The 12033-nt window shown below is 41.7% G+C and overlaps 1 protein-coding gene across 1 annotated transcript in view; it reads left to right on the top strand.

Annotated features, from left to right (window-relative positions):
* Nucleotides 1–12033, top strand: part of KBTBD12 (kelch repeat and BTB domain containing 12) — a 53731-nt gene that overhangs the window by 33683 nt on the left and 8015 nt on the right. Inside the window, exon 7 of the mRNA XM_040568857.1 lies at nucleotides 3487–3684. Coding sequence (XP_040424791.1) covers nucleotides 3487–3684 — 198 coding nt within the window. The remainder of the gene's footprint in view (nucleotides 1–3486; nucleotides 3685–12033) is intronic.

The raw sequence follows: 12033 nt of genomic DNA, 5'->3' as shown, positions 1-12033 counted from the left end.
ACAAAACCTCCCCCAAGCGACTTACAGCCCTCTGCCCCTACTGCTGCTTGCCCTTACCCTCTTTAAGGGTACCTCCACCTCATGTAGAGGCCCCTGTAGGAACCAAACATAAACTCATTTGTTCAGTTCAGCCTTCCTGATCTTAACTGCAATTCCATATGTCTCCACTTGCGCTCCTAATAGTTTCATAAATCTGAATGAAGAAGGCAGCAGGATGGGACGATCTGGGGTTGAGTGACTGAGCATAAGGCAGCATGAATTGCCTGACGCAACAAATTTATCTTTTTCTGCCCATTTGAAGTCTTGCATGGAATACACATTGTAGGTGATGGATAGCTTGGTTAACATGAGTTGCCTCCACTTGTTCGCAGATGCGGTTTGATTTCACTTTGAGGAATTTTCTTGCTGATTTGTACGTTCAGTTATTTGGGAAGAGGCCTGAGACATCAGTGTCTGCAGAGGAAAGACTGCTGTCTCACAGGAGTATTGCTGAACTACCACATCTGGGAAAGGCAAAGCAGTGCTGGTGGAATCTAATATCCTCACATTCCTTTGTTAGCAGTATTTCAGAATTAACATTGCTTCAAGAGAAGGTTGTAATTCTTCTGAGTTTGATTTCTTGTTGTGTTGGTTTTTTTTTAAGCTTGAAAATTAAACTTTATTTTTCTCTGATTTTCCTTCTCATTTTCTATTTGCTGAGAACTTAGCTTTGTCCTTGCTGTAAATTGAACGTGAAATTGGATCTAACTGAAATGGCTAAGGATGTAAATTGGAGATATCTTGTACCTTTAGGACTGTGTCGGGTTATGAGAGGATTAAAGGAGGTCAAATTTAAGTTGCCTAAATGGCCTAATGAAGGTTTTTTAAATGCTTAAAAATGTGGTACCTCTTAAAATTTTGAAAAGATGCTCTAATAGGCCACTAAATATTACCTCTCTAATAACTCTACAGGGAAAATTCTTGGAGGCTGATGACCCGAGTTGGCAGCTGAATGTCTTCATTAACTGGTGGTGGTCATGACTTTTTGTGAAAGTCACTGACTGTGCTATACCTCATTATTTCTGTTATTTCTAAAGTTACCATGCCCCACAGTTACTGAATTTGGTAGTGAAAATAACAATGCACTAAGAAATAAGCAAACAGCCATTATGTTTCTAGAAATGTTCTAGGGCACTTGGGGCACTGGCCCCCAAGAAATGTTGAGGCAATCAAAAATGCTATTCAGTTATTTGAGCCTGATATGCCACATGCATGACCTAACTGGTATCAGTCATTCCTCTGGACAAGATTCTCCTTCATTCCTCAGATGAAGACTTTTCCTGTGGGTTGAGTGTCCGTTCTTCAGTGTAGTACCAGTACCACCTGTGCAATTTTAAAACTAGCTTGGAAACCAGCAGCAGTCTTTGGCATCATGAAACTGCCTCTTGAACAGATCAGATTAGTCTGTGGGGACTTTTAATATTATTGGGTCCCAGGGAAAATTGCCTTGGGCATCTTTGCGTTACGTGCACTCCATAGACTGTACATATCCTGTTAGCAGATTGTCTTGCATGCTGTAGTCTGTGATTCTACCAAAGAATGCTATAGAGTCAGAAAGACTGGTAAGCTATCAACTGAATAGCCTTATGTGAAAACCTTGTCTGATTAGCCCTTGAAACTTTCCTTGATTAAATTTAGGGGAATGGTGTCCTGGCCTTACTGTGGAACATCTCTTAAAAGCCATTAAGGAGCAGTGAAGTATACTGCACAGACGAGGACAATGCTCCTGACATTAGGAACAATATGATAAGTGAACGTTTGAATTTTGAAACTTGTTTGAAACTCTCTTGTTTCCAGGTAGTCCTAAGGAATAGCCCAAACTGAACTATGAGAGTGGCTCAGCATGATGATGTATACAAGTCCCTTTTTGGAACTGATTAGCCAAGTCACTCTCCTGCTCTCTTGGGTTCCTCCTCTGAGGCTTGATTCACTTAGACCTTAGTTGTTAGCTTTTCACTGATAGTTAAATAAAGCTGTCATCTTCCAAACGGAGTTGCTGACAGTCGATGTTGAAGCAAGCACAATATGTACACATCAGTGCCTGAAAATTTCAAATATTGGATTGAATCAAGCACTGCAAGTTCAGCTGGAGGGAAACTTGCAGCTGATAGTAAAGGATGCTGAATTTGATTCTCATTTTGTTGCTCTGATGCAGGCATAAATTATCTTGACTCTGAAATGCTGATCAGGAATATATCGGGTACAAATTTGGAGAATTATGGTCCCCACTTGTGTTCTCTTGGAAATATCTTTGGAGAGTGTTCAAAATGTTGGAAAATATAGCACAGTCCATATGAAGAGGTAGATGGAAAACCATATGCAAGTAAAACTTTGAGGACTAGGGGCTCATTTCTTCAACAGACAATCTTAGCACTGGCAGGGCAATACATTTCAAGGCAGCTTCACCAACCTTGCACAGGTTGTACTTGCAGTCATTCCCCTTTGCAATTATGCAAGGGCATAATTACATGCCATGCCATCCATTTTGGATGTGCACAATTAATCCTGTAAGAGTATCTGGAAAGCTAGCCCTTCATGTGGAAATTGCATGCATATTGCAGCCATTTTGTATTTAAAAGTGGTCACACACACCACATGCACAAAAGAACTGCTTTAGCATGCCATCAGTGCTCATTACAGGGTATTGTGTCCATTGGCACAGATGGAAAACCTGCGAGGGTACGTCAGCATATTAATACTGGAGAACCGAAGGCTGTGAATTCAAAATCTGGATTTGATCACTGGAAAAGATTTGGGAAGGCGGTGTTTACTCTGTGCATTCAGTGTACAGTGTTTGCGCTGTGCACCGAGATCTTGCGTGTGCCTGTAGCCTGTTGCAGTGTGTTCCAGCAAAAGAAAACTGGGATCTGTTTCAATCCCACACACTGACTTCAGGCATCGTAATTAACCCCTCAACACTCAGGTTTGTCACAAATGACCCCATTAGTACCATTGGTACTCCTGCATATTGAATGGTTATGTTTTTTGAAGTTTACTTCCATTAAAAAATGAGTATAAACTTTCTCTTACTGAGAGACAAATCTAAATGATTGTTGATTAGCAAGTGAGTGTCAAATACACTAAGAGAAAAATAATTTTTGATCCACTGTGATTTAATGATAGTGATTTGCCCAGCACACAAACCAAGTAATTATGACCATTTCTACTACATATGCAGAAAACAAAATACCTTTGCCTTTTGAAGACATGTTTCTTGTCCTTCTTTTGTTACCAGTACTCAGAAAGGATCTTGCTTGGATGTCCGTAGATGATGTGTGGTGGCTTCTGCCTTGAGTTTACTTTCTAATGAACTTTTGGAGCTGCAAAAGAGAAAGGAATAAAGAGAGGGATATGAGGACATGTAAACAAAAGATGATGCAACCAGCCATGTATTTTTCAGCAGAACCTGGGACTGCTATATTTGACCTATGTATTCTTTTTCTGCAGGAGGAATTGGATGCCTTGGTCGTGACAGGGGGCAGACACGGAACTGTCTTGATGCAGTGGAGATTTATAACCCTGATGGAGACTTCTGGAGGGATGGACCTCCTATGCCTTCTCCCCTCCTCTCCTTACGAACAAACTCTACCTGTGCAGGCTCAGTGGAAGGGAAGCTGTACCTCTGTGGAGGATTTCATGGAGCAGGTACTCAAATGAGTGTAAAATTCTTTGCGTATTTGAAATCGGTTTCACTGTATGCAGCCTGACTTGACTGAATAACTCTGTGAGGTGGCACTGGCACGCCCTGGAACAACAGAGCTGATCCAGCCCTTTGGACTGCTGACTCCTAATGTCAATATGAATGGTGTTCTGTTTGTTCTTTTTTTTTTTTTTTCTTAAAGCATGAAAAATTAAGGATGTTTCTGATCTGCACTGAACTGGTCCAAACCTATGCAGAATTCTCCTTGATATACATAGAGAGCTACCGAGATCGGGATCTTAATGTATGTTATGTACATTAAAGAACTTGATTGTATTTGTTGAAGATTAAGGTGCTATTGATCCATCTGTAGCTGTGGCAGCTAGCTCTGTTTACTTACATGCTTTTCATTTTCAGTATTGAAAAACCTTGTGTATTTAATGAGTACTCTGGTTAGGGAGCTGAGGTGCAAAGACTAAAATTCCAGATCTGGTGATTTGAAATAATCCTAGTCCCATGGCCACCTTTCTCCTTTTAAGTCTTCCTTCTTCCAGCTGTACTTGACTATCTAAATCTCCAGTATTGCTACTCATTTTTAATTATAAACGCAGAGTCTCTCAAAACATGCACACTTCTCCTGCTATAGAGCAGCTGCTACCCCAATCTCTTTTCTAGGAGAAAGCAGCAGTACAGATGCACTACTCACTGCTACTAAATGTCATGTTGGGCTCACTGTTGCCCAGGAATGTCTGTGTGGTATCACTGGGTCATGTCCTTCATGTTACACTGATAATGGCTGCATTGGCTTTTACTTGTATAATGAACTCTAAACTTAGAGCTGCTCTGTTTTAGAATGATTTTCATCCTTTAGTTCACAACTCACCTTCCCTTCACTTGCTGCTTTCTGAAGAACCTGCTTCCTGAAAACTCTTGTATGGCAGCTCTAACAGGCGTGTTCTTGTGCCACATCTGATGGAAACTGTGACTTCAGAATGATTTTGGTTATGATTCATCACTGTTTCCATACAGTTCCATACGTATGTTTTTGATAGGAAACATTGTGCCATCATTTTTGTCCTCAGCAGTGTAAGGAAAGCCTAAAGTTAGTGGGTACAAGCCTCAAAAGGCTGATCATCTGCACTGGCACATGAAGCAATTACATTCAAGATGGCCAACAGATTGGCATGAAACCTTCTGAATAAGGTAGCTAAAGAGCCATAAAAACTTTGTAGAATACCCCCGCATTCTGTCACTGAGTCACATTAGGAGTGGCAGCACTGGGAAAGGTTGAAAGTTCCCCTGTGGATTTCAAGCTGGCCATCTTTTGTATGCTTGTATAATGCCAGCTCAATGGGGTCCTGACTCCTGACTGTATTATTGCAATCCAGATAATTATGTATAGAATTCTCCTACGCTAAGTGTTGTTTAGATTGGGAAACAAGGAGTTGGAGTTAGAAAATGCCAGTATTGCAGTTACCTGTGCAACCTGGATTTTGATGCCCTCCATGTGTGCACTTTGTATACCAGAGAAATAGTATGCGATTGTGTTGTTAGCGTAATGTCTATTAACAAGGGAGCCAAAATAAGATTCTCAGTCAACTTTAAATCTGATATATCCAAATGTCTGAGGAGTTGAGCGGAAGCTGTGTCTTAAGATAGACTTATTAATGACTTTAAAGCTATTAATGGGAAAGGGTTTTTTAAATCTTCATAATAACTTCCAGCTACCACCATCAAGGAATAGATGGCTGGAGTCTGTTTGCAGAACCTGGAGGTTATGTCATTGGTTTTTCTCCATGTCCCTGTCTTCTCTGCATGCTGGGAAGAGTGCTGCTCTTTGGGGTGAAGGCTGGAGTATGGGACAGAGGGTTATTACTGTCTTGTGGGAACTTGGAGAGAATGGCTTGACTTTGCTCTTTCACAATTACAGCTGCTCAGCAGATTCAGGATATTCACAGAACAGCATGTGCTGCTGCTGCTTTAGTAGCAGATAGGGTTATTTTAGAATGTGCTTGTTTGGCTTTAGTCTTTTGGGTTTCTTGGCATGCCACTTCAGTTTTTGTGAGGGATGCAACCAAGAGAGGATATTCCAATTTTACAAAACATTGTAATTTAGTTTCAACTGAGTGGAGTTTTTGGAAAAAGCTGGAGGCACAGCTGTAGTCTCTGGGTTTTCTGCCTGCTGAACTCTAAAAGGCTGCTGTGAACACTCAAGTACAAGTGCTTCTCAAAAAAAAAAAAAAAAGCCAAAGTCATTGTTGCTCTGGAGAGCCTTAGCCAATGTATATAAGCAGCTGTATATAGGGACAAGTCTACAGTATATAGGGAGTCCCTGACTCCTAGTCTCAACTAGTCTTTGAATTCACTTAAATTCTTGATCCAGCAGTGGGAAAGCTGGCCTACTAAGGATATTTTTGCATCTTAATTTTACTTGTGTATGCACCATGCTCTGTGTGCCTTTCTATGCAAGCATAGACCTAAGTGGTTAATCAGAGGCCAGAGATGCTGTACACAAAGCTGAGAAACAGCTGTTAAGTGCCCAAAGGGCCTTAATTTTGGATAAAAAGACATTGCCCTTTCAACTGCCATCACTTCTGTGTCCTTTATTACACTCCTTGAAATTTCCTGATAACAGGATTCCCATCTCATATGTACTGCCTCTAAACCTTTGCTTGGAGAAGGACAAGGGCAAGTGGAGTAGCACTTAACAGCATTCCCAGGAGCAGAGGAAGAGAAATTGCAGCAACTTGGTTTCCAGAAGGAAGTCCGCTTGGCCAGCTGGGAGTATCGCTTGAGCAAATTCGCTTGAGAGTAAAGCCTCTCTAAAGGATGAGCGTACTCCAAAGTGTCCAAACTTCATCAAGAGACAGCTTCTTCTGTACCGCAGGGAATGCTGTTTCATGTTGAGCTGTTGGTGTACACTGCTTGTAAGACTTTTCCTGCTGAGGCTTCCTCAAGTTAAAAGCTTGTTCAGCGACAGGCTGTGAGAGGGGATTAATTCAGCAGAAGTTTAGACTTAGCTGAGGGGTCTACATTGAGACCTTAGTGACCCTAGACTCCATGCAGCACACAGAGGAGCACAGACTTCCAGGGAGACATTCAGGTCCTTGGTGCTTGAAATTTTCTCTGACAGACCAGAAGGCAATTCAGAACCCTGAGAACCTCTTGTCTGTTAATGCTCCGTGTTTCTATCAGGATATGAGCAGTCCTAACTTGGCTTACTAAAGGCAAATCTGTCAGGAGCCTGGTGGTTAGATGGTAGAAACCACTCTGAGACCTCTTATCACTTGGCAACAAATGATGTATCTTATGATCATGAGTACCCAAAAAATTATTTCTACTTGCTTTGAATTCCAGTTCCCTGCTTTAGAATGACTTGACAGACTTCATCTGCTAGCCCATAGTTTATCCAAATTAGTTCATTTTCTGCTAAAACTATTATTGCAAATAGGAACCATTAATCTGCCCATCTGACACCCAGCTCCAGCTCTCATAGCCTAGTGCCATGAGTGTTGCCTGCCATTTGCCAGCAATGTTATAGCATTCGGCAAGATATTCAGAAATGTTTAAAATCCTTGGTTTTATCCATTATTTTGTAGTTCTGCACAGAGTGAAAATGCCAGTCATAGTATGAATATTCAGAAGGACCTGGTGTGCAGAAGCCAACCAGCTTTCTACTAACTGCTCGAATGTTGCCGCGTTTAGTGCTGTAGCTACACATTTTAAAGCAGCCTTTGTGGATCAAGTGTACAATGTTCTTGTTGACACATCTTATTTCCTTTGCCTAGCACTAAAACCTGACACCTGTGCAGGTTGACAGCTATTAGTGTTAGCCTGGGCATGGCAGGAGCAGGCTCATTCGGGCACCTTGCTCAAGGAGGGGTGAGCAACCCTTCAGGTATGCAGCAGTACACAATTATGAATGCCTGCCAGACTGGGCTCCCTGTCTCATTTCCAGTGAAAATAATGCTATGAAGCAGTCAAAAATATTTTATAATAAAGGCAAGCGTGCGTGCCTGTTTGCTGGGACTTCCCAGCCTCGTGGAGGCACAGATTCATTGACTGTGTTTAGTTGCTTCGAACAAATCTTGCAGCACGTCCCTGGGGGCTGGTGCTGTGGGAACAGTCAGTGGGGGGCTGTTCTCCTGATCTGTAGCTGCATTTTTAGATTATACGTGTTGGTCCAACTGTCTGCCTCAGATTTGAATTAATTCAAATTCAGATTTGATTTTTTTAACTTGATTATAATTAGAATGCCATCATTATTGTACACCCATGTGACGTCAGCTGACGTGTGCAAAGTAATGGGGCAACCACCTCAATTCAAATAAGATACTTAATAGGTCTCCTACTAGCAGCACATCACTTAAAATATTGTATGATTTTTATCAGCTATTGCACTTGAACTGTCATTCTCTGAATTGGCAGTTGTGCCATCTTTCTCCAACACAGTTTACAGCAGAGAAGATAAATTTGCTGCTTTCCTACTAAATATATGAAAAAAATCTAATATTTAGCATCATGTATGATATCTGAGCTATTCAACCCAGATCTGCGTACTTATCATTGATATCAAATAGAAATTCATTTTTGCTCAAGGGGCACTACAGGCAGTGGGAGAGTCAGAGGAAGGAAGAAGGGAAGAAATGCCTCTGGACTTGGAGCAGGCAAATCTAAATTTTGTTTGTAGCTGTTAGCCAACATAGGTGATACAGTAACATTCGGTCCACTAACTGTGTAACTGCTTCTACAGGAAAAAAAAATGCATACTTACCCCAGGTGCATTTTCTGGACGCTTCTTCCTCATTTACATAAATTGTAATCCATACATTGGAATAGCAGCAGCACTGCTTGCGGCAGTGCAGAGCCGTGTAGTAATTACTGTATTCCAACTGAGCTAATGAGTTTGTATCTCCACGCCACCCTCTCCTGACAGCGGACTAGCTTAATAGTTATTTATTTTGACTAATCTCCCATAAATGCTGTTCCCCTCAGCCTCATCCATTATGTGATTTAGATGGGGAATCGTTGTAATGCTTGTTTTTTATTATAGTGGTTATGGTACATTACTGGAATCAAATTAAATTTAGATGTATTAAGGAGTCTGGCACAGTAAATACTACACTTGTGAAGTTTGAGGGATGAGAGATCGGAACGAAAGCTGTTTCTCCAGCACCTTCCCATGTTCTCAGCTAAATAAAGCAGAGGGGCAAACCCCGGGCTGCCTACCTGCAGCACTGCTTGTTTCCCTTGGTTAGAATTTACCAGGCAGTGATGAATAATTGAAGTTCTCCTGCCCACAGTTGTTATCATTTGAATAAATATCCCCACCCATGAAATGGATTCAGGGTCCCTGTCTTGCTCAGCGTAGCAGTCTGCCCGTGGCTGCCTGATGTGCCACAGATGCTGCCACATCTCTCCAGCCTGCATGCCAGGTCCACCCCGAAAAATGCTGCTCGACTTTTTGCCTGTTCCCTGAGAAGCTGCTCTTGGAGACACCTCGTTGGTGTGCTCCCTTCCTAAGGAGGGCTGCCCGCCTGCCCTGTGCTCATTAGCTAGAAACTCACTGCTGTAAATAAGGCCAATGTAGGTCAGGAATCGCTGGTGAGCAGCACCTGCTTGTTTCAGATCTAAATTCAACCTGGTGTCTGACTGTATTAGTAATCTGGTCATGCCTCTGACTAAGGTTCATTTATAGTTTATAAAGGGTTAATAAATGATTAATAGATATTTTAATGCATTTTAATTAATTGCTAAAGAGGTCAATAGGTTATTTAGAACCATGGCTTAGAGCCATGTATGACATTTTCTATTGTGTTCATAACTGCCTGTCACACATACAGTCTAAACATGCTTTATATCATCTATTAATAATGTATTAACCCAGTGCAAAGCATTTAGAAACAGTATCTTAGCATGGTCTGAGACCAGTAATTCTCATCTTGCTCTTCCAGCTTTTATTCCCATGCATGGTGCATTGACTTCAAGAGCACTGATCCTGCTGCTGCTGCAATTTGTGATCCTGCTATCACCTGCAGCACAAGCAGGATCAGTGCTTGTAAGACTGAAAGAGGCCTTGCCTATGAACAATAGACAACTGGAAAGAGTTAAAATGCTGAAGCAGCTAGATCAATCCCAAGAAAATCAGTTGAAATAACTGAATCAGAAGTTCCTTCCTGTAGACCATTCTTCATATATATATATATATTTTTAATTTTAATACACATTGATCTGTGAGGGAATGGGTGGATCATAAAGTTATGGTTCTGAAGAATTACACAGCAGAGCGGGAGGATAGAAGTCTTGTCTATGAGAGCGAATAGCTTACCTTACTCCATGCAGGTGCTCTGAAAACAATAAGCTGCCACAGCTGTAAACTGAAGCCCCAACCTGTCTCCCAGCTTTCACTGTGTCTGGTGGGAAGCACTGCCTTGGTACTTAACATCCTGAAGGCTGGCCAGCATGTTAAGCAGCCAAGCCAAGTTCCCTCTCCTGTGTATTCTGCTTCTGCCCACAGGCACAGATGATGGATGTGATTGACCCCACAAGGGGTATTGGCTGTGTTGTCCTAGCAAGGCTGGTGGAGTTAGGGGCAGCTCACATATGCAAATGGGATTGAAGGCCAGAGACTTGATGAACTTATTCTGTTTCCTACTGCACATCAGGAACCAGTACATCTGGTGATAATGATCTAAATGCACTTCTATCCCATTGCAACACAAATGTGAATTCCCAAGTCACTGAACTCTACATCATGTAATTACGAAAGCAGCTATTAGTGGTGAGGAAGATAAGTAGCAGAGGCTAATCCCTTATGTTTAAAGTCATTGTCTGCTCTCCGGTGCGGATAATGGCATGCAAAACCAGTTACAAACTAGCACTGGAGGCTGAGCTGCCTCAAGACAGCTCTGAGGTGGCTGTTAGGTGACAAGAACGTGAGAAGCTTGAGAAAGAACCCCCCTGTGTAATGAGTTTTGGGGACTGGCAAGCACCTTGTGATGTTTAAGCGCTTTTTCTGTGGAAAGAACAGGCAGTTAACAGTACAACCACTAGAGGTTTGGTGGCTTTTTTTTTTATAAATTGATTAATGGCCAGAGAAGATGGAGCATGTTAGGGAACTGTGCCAACAGGAAAGAAAAAGGTGCTGTGACAACCTGAGAAGTGCCAGGACTGGTATCAGCAGGAGCTTAGGAAAGTATGGGTGAGAATGTCCCAGGGCAGATGTGACACTGAGGCCATTCCCCCCTACTGCTCAATGAGGTTCTGTGCTGAGGCACCTGGCCCTGCTCTGAATGAGCCTGCTTGGGTACTGCTGGCCATATAACAGTGTGCCGATGTGGCTGTGGCACAGATAAGATGCTGGTGAGCTTATCCAAAGCTACTTTGGAAATCTCTGCACTGGTGTAGGCAGAGACATCACAGCTTATGGAGATACTGAGAGCACATGCCATGATGCAGCTTTCTTCCTCCATAAGATGGAGGCAAACAAACTGGCTGATGTCAATGGGCTTCTGTAGGAAATTAAATTCTTGACCACATTTCAGCAAACTTCCATAGGTTTCATAGGTTTGACTCCAATGAGCTAAAATTCAGCTTTTTTTTTGGGGGGGGGGGGGGAGGGGGGGGTCAGTGCACTGGACTCCAAGCCATGGAGTGAATTTCTTGGTATCATCTTTAGCAACATAATAGCTGTATGGTTAGTAGTCCTGTATTGAGCTATAGATTTTTTACCTGTTAAGCATATTGCTCAATTCTTCTGTGTCTGCAACCCTTTCACACCTTCCCCCATCCCCCAAATAATAATGTGGGAATGCTCGGTTCCAAATAGGAAACACAAAGCAAAACCAAAAAAGACCAAAAGTGCTATAAATACTGTGCTTACAAGGGAAGGTGCTCTTCCTCCTAATCCCAAATTACAAGTGGAATGCAAGTTTTTTTTTATTTAAAAAAAAAAAAAAAAGCAGATGAAATATTTATAATATTGCCTGTAGTCATACTGTGGGTCTTTCCAAGTATGGTCCGTCCTGATTTACGGTCTCTCCTCATTCAAGTGACATGAGAAAGCATACAATATAAAATGAAATCTGGCCATATATGGGGAGTGGAGCATATCTGAAAATAAGCCCATTGTAGAGAAAACATGATTGTGTCTATGGGGTGCAAGCAATCACTGAAAAACTAATATTTTTGTGGGTTTTATCTGCACATGTAAAGAAAAACTTCATTTCAAAATTTTGTGGACAGTTTGTTTACAGATGAATGCAAAAACTTATTTTGCTTTCAGCCTACTGTAATTGAAATATGATTCTAACAAACATTTTTGGGTATAAATCAAGTTCTTTATTACTGGAAAA

The sequence above is a fragment of the Cygnus olor genome, chromosome 10 (genome assembly GCF_009769625.2).
Source record: "Cygnus olor isolate bCygOlo1 chromosome 10, bCygOlo1.pri.v2, whole genome shotgun sequence".
NCBI lineage: Eukaryota > Metazoa > Chordata > Aves > Anseriformes > Anatidae > Cygnus > Cygnus olor.
The sequence above is the reverse complement of the archived record's forward strand: the minus strand, read 5'-3'. Positions and strand labels throughout refer to the sequence as shown.